This window comes from Amphiprion ocellaris, chromosome 24 (assembly GCF_022539595.1).
Source record: "Amphiprion ocellaris isolate individual 3 ecotype Okinawa chromosome 24, ASM2253959v1, whole genome shotgun sequence".
Taxonomy (NCBI): domain Eukaryota; kingdom Metazoa; phylum Chordata; class Actinopteri; family Pomacentridae; genus Amphiprion; species Amphiprion ocellaris.
This window is the reverse complement of record NC_072789.1, coordinates 12,239,527-12,267,030: the sequence shown is the minus strand read 5'-3', so window position 1 is coordinate 12,267,030 and position 27,504 is coordinate 12,239,527. Positions and strand designations below refer to the sequence as shown.

Genomic DNA, 27,504 nt, shown 5'->3' with positions numbered 1-27,504 from the left:
CTAAAGCTGTAGTGTTATCTAGAGGAATGTTATGACACAAAAAATAGAAGTTAAGTTTTATTACAAAAATAAAACCTCTTAAATATGTCTGCAGGTTGTCTTACATTGCACCATTTACAGTATGGCTAATACACAATTGCACCATTAATGTTGTCAGGTGTCTAGTCACCAAATAATGTGCTGTATGTTTGGTAAGTTGCGGTGGCTGTTACTCTCCAGATCGTCCAGAATCTGGTCGTTTCAGACGGACGCTGCTCTCCACCGCCTCCATCACAGCCTCCCTCTCGGTGTGTTCATGCACATCAGAGATCAGATCATCGAGAGCTTCTCCTCCTTTCATGAACTCCTAAACACCGCACATTAGTTGATTATAACTCATGACAAAGAGGATTAAAAGTCGCAGGATCTGGAGACACAGACATCCTTCATATCTAACCTTGATATCTCTGGTGACGTATCCAGTGCGGTGATCTGTGACACGATCCTGGCTGAAGTTGTAGGTACGAATCCTCTCCGACTGAGAGCGTGAGCCCACCTGTGTTAAGAAACACCATGAAGACGCAGCGAAAAACAACTAATACCTGTGTATATCGCACATTTTTTCCTTGTCCGTTCACCTGCTGCTTTCGTGCCGTATCCCTCTGCTCGACCTCTTTTCCCATCATGCCCTGGTAGAGTCTGGCCCTCAGCACACGCATGGCCGTGTCTCTGTTTTGCAGCTGAGAGCGAGTCTGCTGACACTCAGCAGTTATACCTGTTAGCAGGACGAGGTGAAGACAGGCGATGACAAGGACTGATGTTTTGTTGACATGAGAGCAGAGGACTGAACTACGAAGCCCGTTTTGACATCCAGGCTTTCTTTGTGTCAGTCGGCTCAACAAAAACTAAAATCCCAGGCAGGGTTAGCAGATACCATGAAGGTGGTTTTCAACTTTCTACTTCTAACTCCGTTTATATAAAAGGGGGCGTTTTAACACGTCATGGCATTCTTATTCTGCAGTAAATGAACCGATTGTGTGCAGCTGCTTCAGTCGACAAAGAATGAGGAATATAAAATGTATGATGGTAAAAAGTGCTGCTACTGTAAATGGAATGCAGGTAGAAAACTGGAAATCATGTGTTAACCGTTTGATGCCTGAATTTATTTACAATTATATGAAAAAAAGCATCAGTTACCATGGAGATCTAGCTCCACAGCATCAATTACCATGGAGATGTAGCTCCACAGCATCAGTTACCATGGAGCTCGAGCCTGTTTAAACAGAGCCACCTTTCTGACACTGAAAACTGTGACTTTTGGTTCAACAAACCTGCTAACTCACTGATCTCACTTCGCAATGCAACCCTCTGGACTGTCTCCAAATGTTCAAAAATCCTCAGAACCTGGAGATGTTAAAATAAACTCTTCTCGCATGTTTTACCTGTAGGAAGATGAACTATCCGCACTGCACTGTCTGTTGTGTTGACACTTTGGCCCCCAGCGCCTCGAGATCTGAACGTGTCGATGCGAAGATCTTTTGGATCAATGTGAACGTCAAACTAAGAACACAAACCACACAAGACAACCACAGAGACACACTTTTGAAACCATTTACTCGGATGTACTGATGAAAAAGCAGGACATGAAGATACATGAGCAGAGGTTACCTCCACTGGCTGAGGCAGGATGATGACAGTCATGGTTCCCGTGTGGATGCGCTGCATCCTGGAGGAGAGGCCAACCTCAGGGATCCTCTGCACCCGGTGTGTTCCTCCTTCATGCTTCAGATGTCTGTACACGTTCTCTCCAGCGATTCTCACAGCTGCATGGTGCAAACCACCTGAGAGACACAACTCAGACTGTTCAGTGTCTTCAACAGTGTGAGCCCTTTTACCATTTAATCAATCTTCAAGGTTCAAGGTAATCTTTATCATCCCAAGGGGGCAGTTTGTTCTCCAGTCATCAGTACACCACAATCTTTTAGTTTTGACTCATAGAAATGACATTTATATGCTAATTTTAAGTATCTGTAAAGCAGTTTTGGCACATTAAAATCTATATTTTCACTAAAAATTACATTTTGATGATTCAAAACTGATTTACAGGTATCTATAATTTAATCAAAGATGTCAGTAATTCCTTTTTCACTAGTAAGAATAATTAATATAGACATCTACAACTGAATTTCTACATTTTGGAAAAAGAAAAAGATTGTGACTAGGGGAAATGTAATTCCCCATTTCAGGTATCAACTGTAATTGCATATCCGATATGGCCAACTTCTTAAGAAATTATTTCAATTAAGCCAACCTCATTAGCATACACGTTCATTTATGTATTATTAAGGATGTCTACAGTGGCATTTTGATGAGTGGAAATTTTATTTTTGCCAACTGCATTCAATTCGGACTAATTATAAAACAAATTGTAGCATTTGTAAATATAACTGTAATGAGTATGAATATATTTTTAATCAAAAAACAAGTTCATATGCCTTTTACTCAAGCACTTGGGATAATTTTTTACGATGGTATTTAAAGGTATCTGAAATGCATATCTGAAATGACATTCTTGTAGTTACATTTGTGAGCAGAAATAATAATTGAAAGTAAAATTTTAAATCTCTGGATTTCTATTTATATCTGTCATGCAAAAACAATCATTGGTGATCATAATCGGAACTCCAACTAGTTCAAATTACATTATGAATATGTGTACTTGAAATTACAACACATCAAAATTGTATTATAGATATTGGTAATTGAGACTGAATTGAAGTCAGTGGCAAAAGTTGACTATTTGTAATTAAGTTACAGATATCGAGATAAAAAATTTCTGCAATGGCTGCAGTTATCTAAAATGTTTAATTTGTATTCATTCTTGTCTTTTATTTTTAAAGGAAGCTAGAAATAAGTGACAACTGAGAAACAACAGAGTCATGACTCTCTCAGGATGTCGCCAAAAGGCAAACAAAGGAAATGGATTTTGTGAACACGTGCAATTTCAGCTTTGGAAAGAACAACAAATGATGCAGAAATACAGTCAAAAAATACGGCTTACCGTACTCGGCAGGTGTGTAGTTCAAAACCTCAAAGTCCCAATTTTTGTAATAGGCAAAACCCTGGTACATGTCAAACATTTCTCTGGTGAACTGCTGACAGATGTCACCTGAAGCCACACAAATGGATGTTTGTAAAAACACATATTGCATGTTGTTGTTGATGCAGCAGCTCAGTATTACTTTATTTAAATAACATCCTGTCTAAAAACGTATCTATGTGCTTGTTTATTTACTGCAGGACTTTTTGTTTAAGAAACAGAACAAACAAAACAGAAAAAACAAAAATGTGTTTGTTTTCCTTCCTACCTCCCGTCGTTCGTCCTGATACTACCTCCAGCAGAATATTACTCGAGTCAAGAGGGTCAGTGGGGACAAGAGCTTTGATCATCTGCAGAGAACGAAGATATCTTCATTAACACAGAATGATCTGTGATGAGCACTACATATATTTCTATATGCTTACCTCTTTCCTTAATGCTAAAATCTTGCTCGAGATTTCTGCTTCCTCTTCTTTCAACAGCTGGGTCAGGTGTTCATCCTCATCATCTTTGGAGCCAGCTGAACCTGCAGTCAGTGAGCAAAGCAGGACAAGTTATTTTGATGCTGTCTGCACTTTGACAGAAAACATAAAAGAAAAATCTGCACAATTACAGCTACAAATACATGCCACCATAATAAAGGATTATTATTTGCACAAGAACATGGACATTAACGGTGCTCTGAAATACAGACTACATTCATCGTTGCACTAAAAATGAAGTTTGTCAGACTTTTACAGACTCATACAAACTGAGAAACACTTTAAGGTCTCTGTGGTCTGAACGGTGACTGTATAACAGCTATTACAAGTATGTATGGCTTCTGTTCTCATATTTTTGACAAGCACTACTGATAAAAACACTCACTATGCAAAAGTGAACGCACTTCCTCAAGGTCTTTCAGGGCTTGTTCAATGCTCCCAAACACATTAGCCAGAGGCAGCAGCTCTGTGTGTTTCTTTATGAGGACCTTTCTGTCTGACTCGCTGAGGTAAACATGCTGTAACTTCTTGCTCAGGTCTCTGTGCTCCTCCATGAGCTGCTCCAGATACCTCTGAACACTCTCGTTTTTGTACAACTCCCCCAGATCACTGTGAGAGAAGCGTTTTGAGGCTCCTGTACTCCAGTGTTGCACCTCTGTCATGTTAGCATAGTTCAGTGTCCTCCATCCTCTAATTCCTCCACCGCTGCTGTGAACTACACGGCTACACAACGAGCAAAGCCGGAACCGACAACTGACGAGCATTTAGTTATATTTAATTAGAAACAAGATAAATAAAACTATGTTTATACGTGTTATACAAGTTTTAACAAGCAGAGTAAAGCTACTAAAGCTAGCTGAAGGAGACCAGGTGTACTCTGGGAAACGAGGTGAAGACGAAGTGTGTTCTGGGAAATGTAGTTTTATGTGTAGCCACTTAGCTACGTCTTCGCTCTATATTAAATCAAATATTTTAGGTCGCTTTTCATATGCTCAGTCGCTGAAATACGATTTACCGGATTCAGTTATACAATAAATTATATTTACTTAAAGTTGAATTAACTGCCATATTAAGTGGCTCTAAGGTTGAATACTTCGACATTAGCTATGCTAGTGTTAGCTAAATGCCTGGCCTGGGGAAAAGAAGCGAAGGAAAATTGAACTATGCTTTCATGTACCGGCAGTTAACGCTATATTAAAATAAAACATTTTTCAGTCGCCTTTCATGGGTTCAATTATATTAATACAGTAAATAGTTATAATTAGTTAATATATATACTAACTGTATTAATTGGCTCATGTTCAAGTGGCTAAAGTTGGATATTTTTACATTAGCTATGCTAGTGTTAGCTTAATGCGTCGTTAATCCTAGCTAACACAGCTAACTGAGGTCAACATGAGAGCTAGCGAAGGAGGTAAGGCTAAATAAGCTAATTACATAGTTAAATGTTTGTATTATTATTGAAAATAAATGCATAAATGTGCTCTTGGAGTGTTTAAGCAAAAGAGAATCTTAAAGTTGATTTACCTCTAAAACCATTTATAATAATTAAGGCTTATGCCTACTTTATTAGCCAGTTATCTATGCTATGGCCAGTTATTAGCTAACTAGCTGGTAAACGTTAACTCAGTAGGCTGAGACTTTAGGCTTGTTAACTTTACTGTGCTAGCTTAGCTGTAGCACAGTTAAATTACATAATTTCTTGGCTGGCATTTCATCAATGAAGATAACTGCTAACTACAATAACAGTGAGTCGGTTTAACAGAATTTTTAAAAAGCCTTTTATGAACTGTTTGCCAGGATTTCAAGAACAACCTGAGTGTTCATTAACCAAAGCAGTGGAGGATGTCAGTCACCATAGCTACGTCCAGACAGAGGCCCTGAAAGAGAAACAGAGGACACTGAGCTATCTGCAGGTTCACCATTAACCCTCCACTAACGGCACAGGATAACACTGTACAACTTAATTATTCTTTTCATTATGCACATGAGGCACTTTTCTAGCTTTTCCGTATATACAGGAATGTTTGCATTAACTATTACTAGTGTTACTAGCTGTAGTAGAAGCTGTAGAATGAAAGCGGTGGTAGAAGTGAAGCACAATAGATGGCAATTAAGTGCCACATATATGTTGTTATTATATCTGCTGTAGTGTTACAGAGACATTGGTGGTTTTGTTATAGATATGTGGATCCAGATCAATAAATTAATAAACAAAAAAATCTGTATTTTTTTATTTGACAGATTCTTCCCCATAATTTTGAAAGACAGAAAAATATCAGTAAAGTGATAGAATGATTGAATAACTGAGAAATATTAGATTTAAAATATTAAAAACTTTATTGCGATTTCACAAAGACTTCATTTTTTATTTAACAAATGAAACTGTTAAATTCAAGTTTAATACAGTAAATATCTAAAATTAGATAATTACACTTAACACTGGCTCTGTAATTTCATATAGATTTGTTTGCTAAATGGGAGAAATATAAACGTATAATTAGTTGAACTTTTCACATTACAATGCTAAAAGAATGTGTTTTTCATCAGTGTACAATATCTAAGCTAAAACATATACATATTGTTATAGAAATAAGGTGAGAAAATGTATTTTAAATGTTAAAAATTCTAACTTTGCAATTTTTTAAAGGTTATTTTCCTTTATTTGATAGTAATTTTTTGATGCCACAGCTGCTGATACAGTGCAGTTTTGAATTGTTTCTTTTTTTACCGTGCAGACTCATTGTCTCACCATAGCTCAGTTAGAATAATACTGCTTTAACAATTCAATGCAATCTATGCGGTAAAGGTTGTTTGGAAAAAGTATTGATTCCTTTTTTGTTTATTTGCAAGTTTTAAAGAGGTGTGAGGGCACGCCATCTACCTACTTACTTATTTAAGGCCTTTACACGTACAACTTTACAGTTTGGATGTTTTAGTTTGAACATACTGTGCCTCCTTTTCCAGGCAACGCTGTCAGATGTTGAGGGCAAAGGCGAGGTGGCAGAGCAGGAGCTGAGATCTAAAGTGAGGGAATTCCTGATGCTGGAAGGAGAGTTGGAGCAACTGGAGAGACAGACAAAAGTCCAACGTGATCGCTGTGCATCCATCAGCAAAGACAACACAGAACTTCAGGTTCTTATAAGAGAGGAGGAGGAGGTGGCTGACGTGGCACTGGCACAGTTCAACACTTACCGAAAGAAGATGGAGGGTCACAGAGCTGCTGTTTTGTATGCAGCGAGCCAAACAGACGCTCATAAAAAGCTGGAGGAGAAGAAAGCGCTGGTCCGGATGCTGACACAAAAGAAAGAGGAGCTGAAAGAAGATTTGAAGAATCCAAATGGAAACACTGTACAAATGGCAAAGGTGGAAAAAGAACCACAATGGTGTTTTTAATTAGCTCCAAAGGACAAATCTGACATCTTTTTTTTTTTTTAATTTCTTTGTTGGTTCCTTTAAGATCTTCAGTATCCATCACTATTTTTTTTATGTATTTGCTTTTCTGCAGAGTGAGATTGATGCTCTAAAGAAGGAGCGCTCTACGAAGAGAATGATCATAGCTGAGAAGAAGGAGCAACTGCAAAAAGAGTTTGAGATTCATGCCCAGATAAAGAAAGACATAGAGGTACTGCAAAGAGAAGTTGTGCATTTGTTGACCATTTATATAAGAACTGCAGCTAACAGTCAGTTAATCTACAAATTTACCTACTAACATCTGAATATAGTCAAAACTTCCCCCAGGGTATATGGCGGCATCTGTGACAACTCATCAGCCTAACTTATTTTCCCTTGTTCAGATCCAGAACAGGCGCTATGAAGCCATCATCAAGCGTCTCCGCTGCCAACTGAGCAGGGCCCAGGCTGCCCACAGGTAAAACTAACTAACTAACACCAAAAATGATACTATTTGATATGATATTTGCATACATGCACACAAAGAAGTTTGCTCTTTGTGTAAAAATGATCCTTTAGATTTTACAACACAGGAAATAAGGAACAGATAAATATGTCTCATTGCATAGAAATGACACAAGCAAATTGTTTACTGCCATCCAGGGGTTTATCAATAATATCACCATCACTTCTCAGACTGTCTTTACATTTATTGCAGTTTAACAGAATCTTTTCTGGAGGCAAACTGCTTGTAGTGCGACACTTTCATTCACTGGATGCCTCTAAACTGTGTCTGCTTTACTCAGGCAAATGTCTGATGATATCTACCACATGAAGAGACAACTAGCTGAGCTCAGGAGGCAGCATCAGTCATCACACAACTCAGCGGTCAGTGGTCATTAAACTGTACGGCCAGCATCTTCTAATTTGGGTCAGTTGTTCTGTTACAAGGATAAATGTAATTCGGTATGGACATGTTAGCTGGAGGAATGGCTGTTGTTGTTACTCGAGTTCGACAGCTGGGGGCAGCAGTGTCCACTAAATGTCTGGCTTTATCTCTTTAACGCCATCACTTGGACAGTTACACAATAGTTTAAGACCTGATGTTAATGCTATGGTTATTGCTGTTATTCCTTGAAACGTTCAAGTTTTGTCAGAGTGAAATCACAAGTATAAAATAGTTTTTTTCTTATTGTCACAGCCTTTTTGATTACCTCTGATAGCAGGACAATGTGCAAGAGTGCGTGACTTTCTTTTGGATGAGGGGCAGCATCATCAGCAGGGCGTGGGATGGGATTTTAGGTCAGATGGTGACAGTGAATCAGTTCGTCCACCACAGTGACCCGTGCAAAACAAAAGCCAAGTGTACACTCAAACTGTCGGTGGATGGTGTTGTTTTGGTACGCACTGTTCCAGCTTCCGCTTCACCGGGTCGCTTGATGGTCGCGAGATGACATTCGCACTGTCGGCTAACAAGGGCGTGACTGTGCTACTTCAGCCATAAACCAGAACCAATTAGACGCTAAAACTTCCTTTTCACAAAATTGTAATGCATAGCGTCAGCCTCTGAGGAAAGCTATACCTTGCGATATCAAGTATATTTCCTTAAATTGCACATTTTTGATTTCCAAATTGTTTTCTTTTAGAAGATATGGCTTTATGCATTGTTGGAGCAGTTGTAAAATAAATATACAACCAGGAAAAATCATAGAAATTTAACAAAATTTTGCAAATATATTTTTTTCATGAACCTAAGGCCAAACTATTGCAAATCTGACTACAATGTGAATCTTAAAAAGAAGATTTTTTTTGTGGAAAAGTCATAGGTATGGGAGGAGCAAACTACCCATAGTATCTAAAGCTTTAAATTACACTCAGCAGGTCCGTGGATGTGTGAGAGGTAAAGGACAATGTGTGATTAATTACCTAAAAGCCAGGAATCGGCCATAAACTGTAGTTTAGTGGGACATTTCTTTAAAGGTGAACTTCATCCAGCCAGTGCTGCTGTGTCTGACTGACCTCATTAGCATGTTCTCAGGCTGACAGAACCTCTGCTCTGTCCTGTTGACGCCACTCAGCCTCAGGCCTCCTCTACTCAAAGTGCCCGAAACATCCTCTCAGAAAGGACAGGCCTATATAAATAGAAAAATACTGTAGTGAATTTGCATTCCCCTCATTCACATTGTACAGTAGAGCCATGTGCCTGCACACACGCACTCACAGTGGCCTTTTTAAAAAGACACGTCTCCTTTATAGCCATGATTCCATCTCATTAGTTTGTTACATAATCATAAATTGGATTATCATATTGTAGATGAAAATAATGTTCCAGTGTTCCATAGTGGTAAGCCGTCAGAATGAAACGCTTCCCCTTGTTTGTTTTCACCACTGTAATGCAAGTTGTATGCATTGTTTTGCACAATATGTTACATAACAAGAGCCTTTCCACGATGAAGTGCAGCAAGTTCCTTTGTAAGAAACTTTTAAAATAAATGCCATTCATAGGCTCTCACTCCAGCCTAATTAAGCCAAGCTAATTAGGGAATGAATTTAACACCAGCCTTCTGCCACATGCTGTTTTTTTCTCTCTTTGGCTGCGACGCATTTCTCTACTACACTCTGGCATCGACTGTCATTTGAAAATATACTTGGCTGATAAATAGAAGAGGAGTTTGGGGATTTACCAGCCGGTGGGAATTTAAAACTGAAGAGCATGAGTCCTTTTAGAGAGCTTTTTTCCCCGTGGCACACGTAATACAGTCGATTTTATTCACTCTTAAAGGCTATTTTTACATTATTATGAACTATATCAGCATCCTATAATAACACCATCTTGTAGTGACAAAAACTAGCCCATGAATCTGTGTTTTTTGAATATTAACAGCATAATCTACTGTTAAAATCATTAAATACATTTTGAACTTGCCTGTCTGCTGCCAAGAAACACTTCTTTGACCTTGTGTTCACCTTGCATTGGCCTTTTGAGGAAGGAATGTGCCTATAAAACGTGCTTGGCATGCTTTCACATCGACTGAAGCTCATTTTTTTCTCTGTGCAACACTGAATGCAGTATTTATGAATGTCACAACATAATTAGGTACATACAGAAAGTAGGAGTAGGTAAAGATCTGTTAAAAATTCAAACAAGGAAAGCTGCTGTTCCCCTCAATTGAGCATCATTTCATTGAAAAGGAGCATTTAGTTTGAATATTAGAAGCGGTTGCACCTCTTCTCACTATTTACCTGTAGATATAGTTGTGTGTATTCCTCGAGTGTTGGGCTGTGTGGAATGAATTCTTGGACTCTTGCCACTGTAGTCGAGGTGTATTTACTGAGTGTGGCACAGCGGCCAACTCTGTTGAAATATAGCGATAGAAAAACAGCTGATGCACCGTGAGAGTGTATTTTTATTTGATGCTTGTTTGGATGTGGTTATCATCTAATGGAAACCTTATTTGGGTTCCAAAATGTATATATGTGTGGGTGCATATTGATGCATTATTTCTCACCACTCTGACAGTCAGTTTGGAAACAAGTCTTAGGATAATCACCCGCCTATGAAAACTTCATGCCTTTTTTAAGTGTTGTCACTCGTCACCATTGGACAGATCGCATTCCATACAGATTTACTGCCTACCGCCACTCCACCTTTTACAATAACAAATAGTGCAGCTGTTTGCTCACATAGTTTTTCTCAGCAAAGTACAACAAGGATAAATAACCTGAGCTAAACTCTCCAAGTATAACAGGTCTTTTTCCATCAGTACAGATTGGTTTTTAACAGTGGAGTCTCCAATTCTGGAATAAGATTGTAGATATTTATCGAGTTAGCGTATTTAGTTAGTTAGCATGTCATATATTTGCTGTCCCTCTTGCTCCAGTAGATTGTATATAAAAGATGAATGTCAGCATCTACATAGTCAGACTGCTTTCTCATTGATTTCTATACAGTCAGACTTCTTTTTGCAGTGCAAACAAAAATCAGACAGCTAGCAGACCGCAAGGAAATTTTCAGTGAAGTATATTAGATTAGATTTGCATACGCCACCTTTAATTAGTAAAGCCACCAAGGTAACTCAGTACCCTTGCTTCTTAGTGTCGTTTCATATTATCTGAAGTTTCCCATTATCCAGTCACGATTGCTCTGCTATTGTAAAGGAAGTGTAACAACACTGAGGGATCGTCTTCCTGAGAAATTACTGCTCTAATATCTCTCTATTGAGTACGATTAGACTGGAAATAGAGGCAAACCTTAACAAGATACAGCATGTTAAATAGTCCGACATAGAGGTGCTGGTAAGTAGATTTTTTTTTTTTAAATCTTTGGACAGAGCCAGGCTAGCTGTGATCCTGTTTACAATCTTTTCTAAGCCAAGCTAACAGCTGCATATTAGACCTGAGTAGTATCAATCTACTCATCTAACTCTATACGCAAATCTCTCAAAGTGCTGAAAAGTTTCTTCACTCGGTCTTTGGTTTAGGCTGCACCAGACTTTAATTTAAAACATAACAGGCACATGGCAGGTGGTTTTGTTTGGTTTTGGCTACAGTGTGAGCTTTGAGATCTAGAAAACTCAGCAAAGTGATTACTGAGTTTATAGAGTACTCCAACAATTTGTCAGTTGGCAGAAACTTCAACAACAGTATGAGTCCAGTACAAACAGGAACATTGTTTGGTTCCAGCTTTTCAAATGTCAAGATGATACCATATAAAGCCAAAAAGATTCAATTTGTTGTCATTGGAGATGAATTAAAGCAGAATATATCCTGTTTGAAAAGCAAGAAATATCAAACTTTGCCTTTTTTGTGCGCCTTATGGTCAGTAATGGACATGTTTAATGCTTTTGTACTACTGCCAGGTGTATTTTCTCACCTGCACAATCTATAAATAGTACTTTTACCAAAAATCAATATTGTTTTAGCCCCTTCTACCCTTTACAACACTTTGATCGGCAACCCCCTAACAAGTGCTGTTCCCAGCCTGAGGCCGGACTCCCACCCAGCAGCTGGCGAGTGGCGGGTTTCACCTCAACTCAACTGGCTGTATGTGTTTATGTTTACACAATCAGCTGAGCTGATTGTGTGCAGACACACAACACACACCACACTAAAGTTGTCCTCTATGACAACAGTAGCTCTCACTGTAAGAAACGGTAGGATGAGCTTTCTGAGAAAAAGAAACCCTTGAAGTAAATGCCCCTCCTCTCCTCTCTCTAGCAGTCTGGAGAGATCACAAGGTTGTTTGTTCTTCTCAGAAAGATGAACAGTTTCAGTATCAATTCCCAGTTAAACCCATATTTCACTGCTGTCGGTAAATGTTTCACTGTGGCTTTGCTGCTTCACAGACCTCCTGGCAACAGCTTAGAGTCAACCTTAGAGTTTATTTACCTCCTTTTGTTTAAGTATTTACTGTCCCTGTACAGTAATCCAGATGGGTCTGTGTCATAAAGCAGTAATTATGATTCATGAGTCAGTTTTGTCAGTGCATGGAAAATAAGCGTACACTGTAGTTTGTGTGTGGATAAGCAAATTAAAAAGGAGTGAGAAGGGGATATCCCTCAGAAGGAGGACCAGACTCACAAGGGGAACTACTGTGACTCTGCTGGACTCTAATTGCTCCCGCTGGTCCTTGTTAGACTAAACAGCAAGTCATGGGTTTACTGACAACACCTGCTGACTTTTTAACCAACTTCAAACAACAGGCCTGTTGTTGTTACTTTGATGATAATAATAATAATCTCCAAGTGATTCATTGATGACTAAAATTTTCTCTTGAATTCAGTTTAACTTCAAACAAGCTTGTTGGGTGCATTGCAAAGAGCTGCACACTGAAACCAGGTAAAGGTGTTCAGAGTTATTTCAGGGTGTGGTTGTGGCTACAGTCTGAGGAATGTTTTGATTTGCACAGACATGATCCACAGTTCACTGTGACTTTACGTCAAGAATGTGGGATGAAAGAATTTAAGGGCATTACGTGGCTAAACGACTGCTCGACTTCAGGAAATAGCCCAGGCCCAAAAATAGATGTAATCAAAGAAACCTTTAACCCACAACTAAGCCTGTAATTAGGCTCCACCCTGTTACGCACCTGAGCAACGCAAACAAACACATGCTTTTAAGTCCTGGTATCCACGGTAGATGACAGAACATTTTCTAAAATACAGATTATGACTCTCTTTGGACAAACACTACATCATATAATACATGTAGGCGGCTTGTATGTTGTGCTTAAGCACTTGTGTCAACATAGTGACAGGAATTGTAACATGTAGTGATTAATATATACTCAGATGAGTCATGAATTCAGTATAGCACATACAACAGTACATGTAGATTGTGCTGTACATGATATATGTGGTCCCAGTGTACATGTGGAGGCGTGCAGTCGGTGCTTCACACCCACCCACCCAGCCATGAGTCATCTTTGTAAATGCTGCTCAGCATTTAGCCATCTTAAATCCTTCAGCACTAATCGACAGCAATGGAAGAAAAATTGTATAAAAATTAAAGTACCTCGAGGCTCCATCAGTGCTACCTTATTATTTACTCTGCCATTAAATACCAGAGGAATTAACAGTAACGCAGTCTTTTAATAGAGTAGCTGGCTGCCTTGTTGTAAATTACTAAAGAAGACATCTGAAGAGGTAATCTTGAACTCTTGGTACTATTGCTTTTGTTATCTAATTAATAAATCAGTAAACCTTTCACTAGATTTTTATCCTTTGCTTTAGCCATGAAGTACCTGAAGATCTGTGTTTCAAGGGAGACCTGGATTCGATAATGGAAATTTGCTAGCGAGAAACTAGTTTCTGAGTTTCTGAACATCTTCACTCTGGGGGAAGTTTTCCAAAAGCTGTTTGCATTTACGGAAAACTGCATGTGGACAAAAGGTCAAAACACATTGAAAAAGCTACATTTACAATAACACCCGTGCACATGTGGACAGAGCCTGAGAAAAAATATTTCAATATGAAATGTATTGGAGAGTAAATCAGCATAAATTGAAAATGTAGAAAACACTTCTGTGAATCAGGTCTAAGTAAGATTTTAAGCTTCTTCTGGTGTCTGGTAACGGTGTAAATCAGCTTGTGCAGCAGGTGTATCATATACTATTTTGTGTAATGCTTGCATAAGTCTGTGTATTACAAACTGTGAGTTAATCCTGTCCTCCTTCCACTGTACTGACAAGCTTTGTCTGCTAAAATGGGTATTTTAGATAGGTGTTATTTCTGTGATTATTGTTTAAAATAATGAGAATTCCAGACAACACATGTATCTGGTGCTCACTATGCTGCGTAATCTTCCTTGTGTTTCAATCTGAGGAGGTTCTATAAAAAGCACACAGTGACCTAGATTAAAAAACAGCCTGAAACAAATGACTTTATTTCTTTTCCAAAATAGGCCACATTTGAGAACACCATATTAGCTTGGTGCTTGTATTTTAATACCAGTTTGTCAAGTCAGCTAACCACAAGGAGATAGCAACACACCTTTGGTGCGCTCCCTATAAATAGCGTGGTAAATAAACAGTGTCATCGCGGGCACTGGATGCTTTACATGCCGTGCATGCAGACAGGATCGTAAAAGCCCGTCTTGAAATGGCAGCACATACGATGAGGGTGATTTTGTTCCTCCACAGCCAGAAAGTAGGGCAGCGACAGGGAGCAGCAGGGAGTCCCAGCTCGACCATTACATCATAGGAGCAAGTGTTTGTGCTCGCAGGAAGAGGGAGGTTTGTCTTAGTTTGCTTCCTCTCCTCTGTGTCCTAATTGCAGACGGAGCAGTGGGGCAGTAAATTATGAATGAAACAGAAGGAAGCATCGGTGGAAAGGAACTAAAATTCAATTGTCTTTCCCCTCCCCTGCTTCTTGTCCCGCCTTGCATGCAGAGATGGAAACGCACGCCGCTGTAACGTACAAACTGTTCCCCACTTATTCCCCTCTCACTCAGGCACTCAGAAACCACAGCTGCAGTTTTATCACTCTACAGTGATTCTCTTTTTTTTCATGGGGCATTTAGCATCGCCAATGGGAAACATGAACAACAGCCTTCCCTTTACCCGCCGTGTTCTGTTCCTAAAATGTTCCTGTATGACTGAGAACAAAACCCTATGCAGTGGTTTATTGTTCACTCACACTCAGAACCCTGAAGTTACAGATAAAGCTAACCTTACAGAACTGGTAGGGATGTAGAAGATTCCTATTACAGTATTAGAAATACTGAAAATTTAAAATATTATGCTTTATTAATAATTTGTCTTTGAATATAAATGTGGAACATCCATGTGTTTTACCCCAATTTGGATATGTCACATATATCGTTGTGGTGTAGCTCTAGGAAAGGCGATATTGGTCCGTTAGTTGCAGCACTTTGGTTCAGACGAAAACGTGTTAACATCTATTTGATGAATTGCTGTAAAATGTGGTACATTCATGGTCCCCAGAGGATGAACTGTTTTGCAATTTACTGATTTTTCCTTCACAAGATTTTTGGTTTTATTTGAATGTCTCAAAATCTGTGACAACTTTGTGTTACAATCCTACTACAAATCGACCGCTGCGCACCACAAATTTTTTTAAAGATTTCATCACCCAACGACTGAGCAACCTTGCCCGAGTACTACGCTCTCTGAGTACTTTTCTTGTTACCAAATGTTAGCATCATCAGTGAAATGTAGCTTAGTATAATTACTAAAACTGTAGTTAATTACAATTTTTATGTACGTATATTTTGATGGTAGGCTACTTTATACTTCTATTTTAGAAGCAAATATTGCACTTTGTACTACATTTACTTTAAGACTTACTAGTTGTTTTGCACATTTACATTATCAATATAAAATACAATTCAACAATAATACAATTTATATCATTCTGAAATGGGCCATTCTGGATAATGAGTACTTTTAATTCAAATACATTATTTGTTTTGGTGAGCAGGCTGTCCAGTTTGAAAGCTAAGTGTTGCATCTCTGCTAGTACATATGGGAAACAGTGCTAACATTGTTTGTTTAGCAGCATTTAGCTAAAAACATGGCAAACGCAGCCTCACAGAGCCCCAAACATGTCTGTAATATCCATTCTCATGAACGTGGTCTCTGTTGAAGACAAACGCTCAACTGGACTTAAGCATAAACTAATTAGATTTTGATGGTAAAAAGTCAAGGTCCAGAATTTATACACCATTTATGACAAAATTTGAGATTGTGAGTATATTAAACATTTGGTTGGATACTGGATTAGTGGCGCCAATCTTGGGTGCCTATATTTTAAATTTTTTCAATGTTTTTACATTTTATGACTGAATTTAAACTGTAACTTCACTTACTGGTGGAAGCACGCAACCACAAGGCAGTAATACTATTTTTATGTAATAGTAATCCTGATTTAGACAATAGCTATCCATAGTATTCTGATTTGTTGAAGCTCCTCAGCTGAATTCCTATAAAGTGACACCACATAAGCACTGTGTTTCCTGCTGCAGTATTTATTTGTGGAAATCAGCTGTACATGACGTTAGAACTCGTCTTTATCTCCCACAAACCCCAAATAATTACTAGAAACAGAGTTAATGCAGGACACTTACAGCAGCCCTCTAGCTTCAGGCAGGATGAGGTCGCTCGAAACAAAGTGGACTTCTGTGCATTTTTACTTAAAAGAGGTTCCAGTCTGTGATAAACACATCATGCGAACAAACCCAGCCTCCTTTTCAACTCGTGCTCGTGAAGAGGCTGCTTGTTTACCATTTAGTGCTGTACAGCAGGTGCGTGTGGGCGTTGGGACACCAATATTTGCCCTTTTCCTGCTGCTGTTTTTTTAAAAGGGACTATTAGTGGTCTGACAGGCTGTATGCCTCTGAAAGCATTTGCATGAGGAGCACAGAAAATAAACTTCAGGCTGTTTTGTCACTACTTCAGTGTGCTGAAGAGCTTCATACCAGATTTATGTGCGTCTTTGGTTCATGTCAATCACTTTGCACCTACAAAGAGACTCCCTCAGGAAGTAACCCTTCAGAACATGTTATATTACAAGCTTTACTGTCAAGTCTTTTTATTCTGGGATGCCTTTGTAAGCCTTGACAGCAGCTAATGCCATGTTAGCTCTGACGCTTTGTATGGTAAAAGTGACAAATCGCACACAGCTATGACACAGACAGTCGTGTGAACCTGAAAAGGCAGTGGGTTTGTTGTTCGAAGCGCTCCAGATCTACAGTATTTTACACATTCTGCCCACGCGCTGCTGTATCGTGACTTCAGATGAAACACTGACCCCTCCTCTGCTTGCCATTTCTCGATGGGTATTGCGCGTGTGTGGGTTTCTTTGTGCGCGTTTGAGTTTGTGTGAGTTGTGCTAAGCATCAAGTCCCACATTTCTAAAGTTACAAATACATTGTTGGTGTGAGTGTTGGATGGAGGCAAGGAATGAGATCTTTGCTCAGAGCATTTTGAAGATACAGGAGATCTGATGTCGTTTCAGAAGTTATATTACATTTTTTAGAGGCATTAAATCTTCGCTGTCAACAAATGACAAAGCTCACCGTTGTGTGACAGTGTGAAAGAGATGACTCAAGAATGTGTTAATGCTAGTGTGAAAGTAATGGAGAACAGGCCTGTTAGTAGTTAATGTTGTGAAGGTATAATCACAACAAATTTAGTGTTAACAAATTGAAATAGTCAATTTATTTGTCAAATGTTGATGAATCCATGTTCAGTTCTGGGGAACCAACCAAAGTGGCCTCAATGTTGCAAAGAAATTCAATTTTCCTGCTCCATTTTATTTTATAGATGTTTCCAGATAGCTCCCTGGAAAGAACTCCATAGTTATAGAGAAAATGTTCTCACTCCATCTATATTTATGGAAGTATTTGCCTCTAGTTTCCATACCACAAAACCCTGGTTTGTAATCATTGAAGAATTTATGTTGGTTTAACTAAATAAATTGTGAATGCAGATGGAAACGGGCAGTTTCTAATAACTGTTAATTAGCTTCTCCTTCCAGAAACACTGTTAAATGAAGGAAAGATGAGGACATATGTTTAAAAAGTTTCCTATCACACCTCATAAATTTAATCTGTACTGCACCATTTAAGACTAGGGTTTACGTTCCAACGTACTGCAGACTTTAAATGTCCCAGCATTCGTGTTTAATGCCGCTCTGCACCTGTTCTTTTAGAGGAGGAAATATTACAAACAATGCACAGAATGGAAATGTGACTATCAGTGTGCATGGAAGCTGGGCGGCTAATTCGGATGCATGCGTGTCTGTTTGAATGCGAGCTGTATACTGGATGTACAGACTGTGCTGGAACACACTGTGCTTCTCAAAGCCTAAACCCCCCCAGCCAAAGGTAGGAGGGCTGGAGGGTGGTCAGTACGCTGCACTGGCTTTGACCTATTTATCACCTCACTGTGTTTCTATCTGTTTTATTATGTATCGATCTACGTGCCGTGTGTTTGTGATTATTTCACAAAAATGCAATCAGCGTATCTTTGTTTTCCTGTCGACATTTTTGTCTCTGCCATGTCTTTAGATGCTCCATGAATAAATAACGCCGCAAATAGTTAAAAATGTACATAAGCTGCATGGATAAATCTCTTGTTTGGCATGTATAGAAAAGCACAGGAAAGAAAAAGTTGTGAACGCATAAAAGGAGTATGTTTATTCATCCTGTTTTGGTGTCGTTTCGGCAGCTAGCTTTCCTTGTTTGTTCATTATTTCAATTCAGCTGCTTTTAGTTTGCATCTCTCTCCAGAGTCTGTAAGAACAGCAGCACAGAGAGAATGAGGGCGTTTCAGGACAGCAGATGTGACTGCCGAGGTGGTTTTTAAACCTCCACTTTGTCATTTGTGGTTTAAATCAATAGATGAGTTGATAAATTTCATTTCTTTTCAGAATCATTAAACGCTACATGAGACTCCTTCGCTAAATATCGAAATAAACATACTTTGCTGCAAATCCAACTTTCTTTTCTAGCTATAGCTGCTGTCATATCTTGATTTTGCTTCACCGCATCCCAGAATGCAAAGCGTACCTGGCCTCATTAGCGCGTTAGCAGAGTACAACCTGCTGAAGTCGGATCAAGTTCCCACCCCAAACAAAATACATTTGTTCAAAATTGAATTGAGATCTTCCACTTCTCCTAGAGGTTGTTTTGCTCTGCACAACAGCTGTTTTTAGATCAGTCTCATTCATCTGGACTAACACAGGTTTAAAAAAACTGAAATCTTTTTTCAGAAAGGCTGGTGAAAGAAAGCTGAGTAACACTGATGGCATTAACAGAACAGAATGTCTTTGGTTCTCGTCAGTATACAGTTAAATGTATGCATCGTGTTACTCTGAGAACCTTGAAAACCTGTGATCATAGTGTTAGATGATTGTAAATTTGGATCAGCTGTTGGGAGTTTCATCCATCTGAAGGTCACATGTCTTTTATGGCCAAATTAATACTTCAAAGCCATAGCAGGCTTTTTCCTGGCTCAGAATGGGCCTTGGAGGGGCAACTACACATGGCAGGAAGATTATGAATCTGTGTTACCTTGTTTAACAGAATTATATGCATTTTCCTGCCATTTCCAACCATTTCATGAACAAAAATATAGATTATACTTGCGTAAATGAAAACCAAGTTAACAAAACTGATCAGAAATATGCATTTTTATCATTTTGGTGCTACTGATTTTCTGTTGGCACTTTCTAAAGCTTCTATGCCGACTGTACGGGATGATAAACACACAGTTTTCACAGTTTCTCTGTATAATCACATTATGGTGTACAGTGATACAGCAGCTGTGTATCACCTGAAATTATGGTTTTTAGTGTCCTCTTCACTCAGGCAGCAGGTTTCCCTCTTTTCTTGCTGCTGTCGGTAGTTTCTTCCTGCTGATGTCGGCTCCACGTGTCGCCGGCTGCTGCCTGGAGCCCGACTGAAAACGTGAGAGAGACGCAGATTTAAGGAGGCAAAGATTTAAAGAAACACTATCTGGCTAGAGCACTTCAATCTTGATGGGCAAAATGAACATTATCTCTATTTGGAAATTGAATATTGATCTTGAGTGATATTTTTCACGTCTGACATTGACATGTAACATCCCCCTAGTCTTTGTGGTGTAATGCACAGATATAAAAGAGGCTTCAGAAGAGGTCGGTCCTGGAGCATCACAGCAAATGATTCATTGTGGGATTCTGGAGTTCATGCTCTCATCATTTAAAGGATCAAATCTGAGTTGAATTATCAGATACCATAGATATTTTTTATTTATTTTTTTCGTATTTAAATGCAAAACAAACACCCATACAAAAAAAAATAACCCACACTTTAAAAAAACAAAACAAAACACGTTTTTACCAGTTTGTAAAGATAATTTGTGAACCATTTACTGTAATTTTTTTTCGTTAAACTACAGATAAGTGGTAAAATCACAGAAAAAAATGTAAATAATGTGCACATCAAAAAAATCTGTTTTTATGAAAAGTAATTTGTTCTTTTACAGTGTTTGACTATAAAATTACACTTTTTAATTGTTTTTTAAACACAGCAAAAAAAAAATAGATAGATAGATAGATAGATAGATAGATAGATAGATAGATAGATAGATAGATAGATAGATAGATAGATAGATAGATAGATAGATAGATAGATAGATAGATAGATAGATGAATATCTAGGATGGATGGATTTCTTAATATCTAGTAAAATGATCAAAAGTATACATGTACATGTTTAAAGAAAAAAAACAGACCAAAACTTTACATGATTTTGTTACAAATAGTAATTTGTTCTTTTACTAAATTAGACACTAAAATTCTACTTTGTTGTATTAAAAAACAGCTAAAAATATCATTATTTTACAGATATTTGCTGTTTAAACGGAAAACTATCTTTACTAACAACTGAAAAATGGTTTGTTAAATCACAGAAATAATAATAATTTACATGTTTAACCCTTAGAAATCAGGCCAAGAGTGTAAATAAGGTCCACATCAAAAATCTGTATTTTTAGAGATGGAAATTGTATTTTAACGTCTACAAAAACATATTCTTTGCTTTATTTAAATTAGTAATTATTTTACAGTTATATGCCTTAATTTGAAAAAGAAATTCAAAATGTTATTTTATTTAAGTGTCATTTTACAGATTTATTCCTGTTTTGTTAAATTATTGGCAAAATTACAGAAAAGAATTAAATAATTTTAGAAGAGAAAAGGCCAAAACTGTAAACGACATTTTCCAGTCATTTGTTGTCTTACAACATGACAATAAAAATCACATTGTTTTACTGTATTTAAATCAGCTTTTAAAAAAGCATTGTTTTACAGATATTTGCATTTTTTGACAGTTTCATTTTTGAGAATAAACATTTCATTTTTAGTGCTTTTTTTCTCTTTCTCTTTTTTTTTTTAACCAGTACATTATTATTTACCATATTTGAGGCACAGTCAATCTTTGTTGTCAGTCAAATGTCAAAAAACATGGTGAATTCCTGTGTTAAAAATACAAAAGTCTGAGTATTGATTTAAGAAGAGCCATCAGAGACAGGAGAGTTGTGGAAGAGTTGACGTCGGAGGAGGAAGTAAAAAATAAAAAAAAATCAGCCTGAGAGGAATGTGACAGGAATGTAATCGTGATTTGGTTTTGATGATAGTACATTCGTGGAGATAAAGAAGCTGCATGTTTCGCCTGCAGTCGTTTGAAAAGAGATCATGGATGTAGAGATGATGTGAGGTGAGAAGTGAAGGACGGAGTGAGGAAGAAAGAGAAGCTGCAGATTGCTCTTCCTCTCTCGGAAGAAGGAAGCCAACAGGAAGCAGTGCAGCGATAGAAGCTGACCTCAGACTGTTTATAAATGTACGCAGTTGAACGCCATGTTCCAGACATGAGGGTTCGAGGACATGAAGGGGACAGGAACAGAAGCTTTAGATGCACCGGAAACGAATTAAACCAGTTTCACATATTCATGACAGACCCAGATCTTAATTCAGCTGCAGGAGGAAGTAAGTGAACAGACATGAATACAAGGTGCAGACAGAGGCTCTGTGGATTCTCTACAACAGATCATCTCAGGGCAAATATGCTTTTCAGCAAAGTCACTTTGCCGTGTCAGATGATCTGCACACCCTGCTCCGTCTCCACAAACAAAAACTGGGATTTGTGAGTCCCTTTGAAGGGCTTTGCACGTTCTTGCCGACGTTTCCGTACAGATGGGAAGATGTTAACCAGATGATGCCTGCAGCTGCTTGTTTAGCCATTTACACAAAGCTTCCAGTATCTGGGCTGATCCAGGGTCAAGGTTGCATGAACGTTACTGGATCTGTGCTGCCTCTCCTCTGAGAGGCGTCCGGCTTTATTCAACACCTGCTCAAACATTTGCATAAAGGAAAACTTCACACAGTCACGATAAAGACGTGGAACAACACTGCAGTGGTTTCAGATCATCAAGTCTTTCTCAATCGGGTCTCTTTAGCAGCTATTTTGGAGATTGCTGTGGTTTTAGGTCACGTTACTGCCACACAAGGTCAGACTTGTCTTTCCTGCGGTCTGAAGTCTGAGTGCTGAGGAAGGATGCGTTTAATGCTCACGCTGGCATTGTGACAGCCGCGCATGTCCTCCGATTGTTGCAGCTCAGCACATTGTCGGCCAGGGAACTGAGGACCGTCTGCACTTTACTTCATGAGACAGTCTGGAAATCAATTACTATTGATGCCACAGTGTGAAGCAATTATCTGTTTGCTAAGTCACTCCTGTGTCTGTAAAGCTCTTCGTTTTGACACGGCAAATATGCAGGTTACAACAACAACAGACAGGCAGAAACAGACTAAACGTAGCTTAGTGTACATAGTGTTCTTGAAAATTATCATGCTCATCTTGTGTATATAATGTCTTCTTCAATTTTTGCACTGTTTTCTTAAGATATTGCCCTTATACCCCTGTCTTTTGAGCTGCTGTAACTGTGACCTTTCCCCACTGTGGGATCAATAAAGATTATCTTATCTTAACATGCACGCTTTTTAAAATTTTGAAAGGTTCAGATTAATGGGCCCACTAGTGCTAGCTTGTTAAGCTAGTTGTTTGGATGTTTCATTTTAGAAGGCATTTGGAGGAACAGTGACAGTCAAGATGGAATGAAGTGGGTCAAAATAGTAAAAGTAAAGCATGCCAGCTTTCTTCATTATCAAGTGATCCTACAATATAAAATGACACTAGCATGGCTGATAGATGGTGACGTAGTTGGTGAACAAAGTAGGTCAGTGCATTTTATTGTGCAACGCTCTCATTTTATGCACTTGTTTTGGTACACTCCAGCCTCCCAGACACTGATATTCTCTACACTCCACTTCATGCCTCATAAACTGAAAGTCCTTCAAGCGTCCTTCTAATAAACTGGAGCAGTCTGTGCCATAAACAGCCTGATTAAGAGGAAAGCTCTTTACGTGAACGTAGCGTTGCTGGGCCTGTTGTTGTCTGTCCTGCTGTGTCAGTTTAGCAGTGCTGTAATGTGTGGTGGAAGGCAACAGTCTCTCGTCACGTCAGCCAGAACAAACAGCATTAAAGTGAAGTGCACTTAAGGAGAATCGAAGTGTCAGTTTAGAGTTTGGTTGAAAGTCTCCCGTTCTTGTAAAGCTTGGCATAAATCAATCTCAAATGTGTAGTGATTGTTTTGTATTCACTGTAATTCTGATGCTCCACACGCCTAGAATGCATCTTCACAGGAACATGACATTTAGAAAACCAGTCGAACTAGATCGACGTATCAAAGAATAACTTCAGACAGAAAAAAAACATCACTGTGAGGGCGACGGTTCATCAGTTTCTCTTTAAGATGTATTTAAATTACAACTAAAGTCTCTTTTTAAAACGAGATAATGCAAAACCCAACCACATCGCCAGGTTGTAGTGACGGAGGCAGATTTCAGGATGAGAACTTTTCCTGTTTTGTCCACTTTCAGGGAGCAAGAGGAGCTGAGGGGAGGAAAAGTGGAGGATAACTGAGGGCCGTAAATCCCCATAATCCCTTTCTCTCCTCAGTGGGGTGCGAGCTACGTGCCGCTTCCATCTGCGGTTTGTTTTGAAATTTCAGAAGCCGGCGACGGCACGTGGCTCTGAGAAATGTGACTTTGGACAGAGGACAAACAAGGACACGGGCGGAGCAGAGAAGAGGCCTGCAGCCGGCTGGTGAGGGCACGAAAACCCTGAACAGAAACACTAAACAGTCACTGCAGGCTTCCTCCTGTTATTTAATACAAAATTCAGCATGTACGCCACCGTTTAAAAGTTTGGGGTCACTTAGAAATGTGCTTATTTTTGAAAGAAAAGCAGTTTTTTCAATGAAGATGACATTAAATGAATCAGAAATACAGTCTAGACATTGTTAATGTGGTAAATGACTATTCTAGCTGGAAACAGCTGATTTTGAATGGAGTATCTCCATAGGGGTACAGAGGAACATTTCCAGCAACCATCACTCCTGTGTTCTAATGCTACATTGTGTTAGCTAATGGTGTTGAAAGGCTAACTGATGATTAGAAAACCCTTGTGCAGTTATGTTAGCACATGAATGAAAGTGTGAGTTTCTATGGAAAACATGAAATTGCCTGGGTGACCCCAAACTTTTAAACGGTAATGCAGGTGCACTTAATTTATTGTGAATTCTTTTTTCCTTTAAGGAATAAAATTGACACTGATCAGATAGCAGTTGAATTTTGGCAAATATGTTTCAGTGTGGGTTAGAATCAAAGTGTTTTTCTTGTCTTTTAATGGTTCAAGATCGTTGCTTGCAGTTCATCAGTGGGAAATTTGCAGCAGGAATTTAAAAAATCTCTTTCTAAACTCAACAGCATTCAACAATAGAACATTGCTAACAATGCATTGTAAGTCCAAAGTATGTCGTATGTTAAGGAAATTGGAGCATTTCCAAACAACTTCCTAATGCCTCTCATGGCTTAAAGTATTCATCCTGGATAGATGCTGTCCATTTAGTTGTGCTGCTGTTTTTCCTGAAGCAGGAAAACCCACTTGAATAAAGCGCAGGCAGCATCAAGCTGTAGTTTAATCAGAGGCAGAACTCAGCCACAGACGGCCATGTGGAATGTGCTTATTAGTTTGTGTTGTATTGTGTGTCGTATTTTGTTTATGAGACACACAACGCCATCAGTTCCCGTCGGCACGAGCAGCGTGAATTCTGCAGAAAGCAAATGGCCACGTTCAAAGATGATGCACTTGACTGTTGACGGGACGTGCGATGAGATTGTTTGAGGGGGAGCTACAGGAAAAACAAGTAGAAACATACTGAGGCCTTTCCAGCATCTGCGTTACAACCAGGTCAGCTCCACACCGTGTCCTTAAAAATAAAGAAAACAGCCTCTGTGCAGGTGAAGCAGCTCAAATGTTGTGTGCGAATCTTTTTCTCTCGCCTCTCACAATCTATTTCAGTGTTCACACCTCCCCTCAGCTGCTTCCAAACGCACAAACATGACCCACATACAGCAACAACTACCTGAGCACTACAACCATCACTTCCACACACGTTTCTCACATGGAGCATGGAATAACTCACCTCGACTCTGGATGTTCAGGCCGGACGTGGCAGCAGCTGACTTGGATTCAAAGTGATTGAGCACGTGGGTGCATGTGACAGGAAACAAGACGTGACAGCTGATTTCACTGATCAGATATCTGTGAGTGGGATCAGAGGGTTGTTCTGGGGGAGGAACATCTGATTACCATGTCAGATTGAATTTTACCAAAAAAAACGCCTTCATGTCTCATCGTATAATCCGTGGTGTGAATGGAAAACATGATCAGCACGACCTCATTGTTCAGTCTGGCTTCGAGGGGCATCTTTGTGTAGATGTAGTGATAGCAGCTGTCAATTTCCACTTTATTTGATGGCTTTTTTTTTTTTTGCAATCAGAGGAAAAAAATCACATCAAGGAAAAATGACGCCGACAGACATCTGAATTGTTGCTCAGATCACAGATTTGTTCATAAATTAATTTATTCATGGCTGTTTCTTTTTTTTATTTCAGAGAAACAGCTGACAAATCAAAGCTTTTGATTTGACTGGCATATTCTTACGAAGCTGGCTGGTTGCATTAATAAAGAACACTGACAGGGCAATAAATTAGATTAACAGCAACTTGATCACAGCAGATACATCGAAAAAACTAGAAACTTCATTGCTTTGTGCTCTGATGTTCTCTGATGTTATGTTGGATTTCTTCTCTGAGCTCAACTGCAAAATCTGGCTTTACCCTTTGTGTATTTGGGACTTTGCAGTCAAGACAGTGCTGTAAACAGGTTTTGATTTCTGTGTGTACAAACACAAAGTGTGTCTCGCTTGAGTTAATCCTACATAGAGTCTCGGGGGCCACAGGAGGTGGAGTCCTGCTTACTGACAGTCTGGACGTTGAGGGTTTAACCAGCGGGACACCTGCTTTCTCAGCAACAAGGAACACATCTACAGCACAGGGGGAGGTCCGCTCACAGGGGTGTAAAGAGGATTTTTGGGGTTGATTTTGGGGCAGAATGGTCTTTGCATGTCTGGGCCAGGACCAGAGGAAGCATCAAAAAAAAAAAACTCAATTAGAAGTGTCTGAATGTAAAAAATTGACCTCCATATCTGCCCCCTAACATCAGCCGAGGCATAAATAGACGAGGTTAATCCACGTGTGATCCCTCTGAGAACATCCTGTACCCGCCTGCTTCCAGAAAACACCTTTTGTCAATGAAATGGGATTTGAGAAAGTGCCATCTGGGCATGAGAGCACGAGCTCGGTCTCCACTCGGCGTCTGATCCACCGTCCAGCCACTCTGAGGTCAGGAAGTGGATCAGACCGACCTGAAGGAGCAGGTCTGAGTCTCTCAAGATCAAAGATGGTTCAAGTCTGACCCAGAACTCCTCAAACTGACACACTTGATTGCTCTCAGACATAAAAAAAAAAATGCGACGCTGCATCGATCATGTGATCAAAAACAGATTAATATCACGTCTTGTTCATATTTAGATGAAATGGACATGCGATAGAAGACGTGTTTTGGATGCCTGCAGTCAGAGGAACGCGAGTCTGAGCTGAGAACAGGAGGAAAAGTGCAGCCTAGAAAATGTTGCTAAAAATATCAGTGAGTTGCTGCACCTTCAGGTTAGAATCTGGCCTCGAAACTAAACTGAAATATTATCTCAGTTGATCCTCAGGGTTCTGGAGCGTTCTCATGGCCTTTATGAACAGCTTTTGCTCAACAATTCATTAAAAAAAATGAAAATAACTCACTGAAGAACTCAAATATTCCCTATCGCAGCTAGGACAAACCATCAAACCCCTTGTTTATACTGTATTTACAGAGATAGCAGTTGGAATTTAAAGCTGGAATAAATCATTTATTGAGACGTCGGCACACAAATAAGAAACCAGTAATAATGAAATAAAGAACTACTTGTTCCCACGTTTTCTTCAAAATAAGTCAAATCACGCTCAGTTTAATTCTGTTTTATGAACACCGAGTCATTTCCAACAGTACTGCTTGGAAATACAGTTCTCTGGATATTGAAAGTTATAA

The 27,504-nt window shown here is 39.1% G+C and overlaps 2 protein-coding genes across 6 annotated transcripts; one reads left to right on the top strand and one right to left on the bottom strand.

The window, feature by feature from the left end:
• Positions 1 to 44: 44 nt before the first annotated feature.
• Positions 45 to 25,593, bottom strand: mtrf1 (mitochondrial translational release factor 1). 5 transcript variants are annotated; one of them, XM_023297861.3, is made up of 14 exons: positions 25,505 to 25,593; positions 19,751 to 19,876; positions 8,974 to 9,086; positions 6,757 to 6,855; positions 6,512 to 6,627; positions 5,377 to 5,441; positions 3,505 to 3,605; positions 3,348 to 3,429; positions 3,041 to 3,148; positions 1,648 to 1,820; positions 1,422 to 1,539; positions 618 to 754; positions 437 to 535; positions 45 to 346 (listed from the first exon to the last, which is right to left on the bottom strand). In XM_023297861.3, exons 8-14 carry the CDS (start codon positions 3,427 to 3,429, stop codon positions 209 to 211), a joined length of 855 nt encoding a protein of 284 aa, XP_023153629.2. In that variant the 5' UTR covers positions 3,505 to 3,605; positions 5,377 to 5,441; positions 6,512 to 6,627; positions 6,757 to 6,855; positions 8,974 to 9,086; positions 19,751 to 19,876; positions 25,505 to 25,593; the 3' UTR covers positions 45 to 208. The 5 variants fall into 5 exon arrangements, with proteins under 5 accessions (XP_023153629.2, XP_054864641.1, XP_054864640.1 ...); XM_055008666.1 differs by lacking the exon at positions 5,377 to 5,441 and having other exon boundaries at positions 6,757 to 6,876; XM_055008665.1 differs by lacking the exon at positions 5,377 to 5,441.
• LOC111587760 (coiled-coil domain-containing protein 122) lies at positions 4,957 to 26,838 on the top strand. Its single transcript, XM_023297866.3, has 7 exons — positions 4,957 to 4,975; positions 5,362 to 5,477; positions 6,529 to 6,927; positions 7,070 to 7,186; positions 7,359 to 7,432; positions 7,761 to 7,842; positions 26,659 to 26,838. Exons 1-7 carry the CDS (start codon positions 4,957 to 4,959, stop codon positions 26,836 to 26,838), a joined length of 987 nt encoding a protein of 328 aa, XP_023153634.2.
• The last annotated feature ends 666 nt before the right edge of the window (positions 26,839 to 27,504 follow it).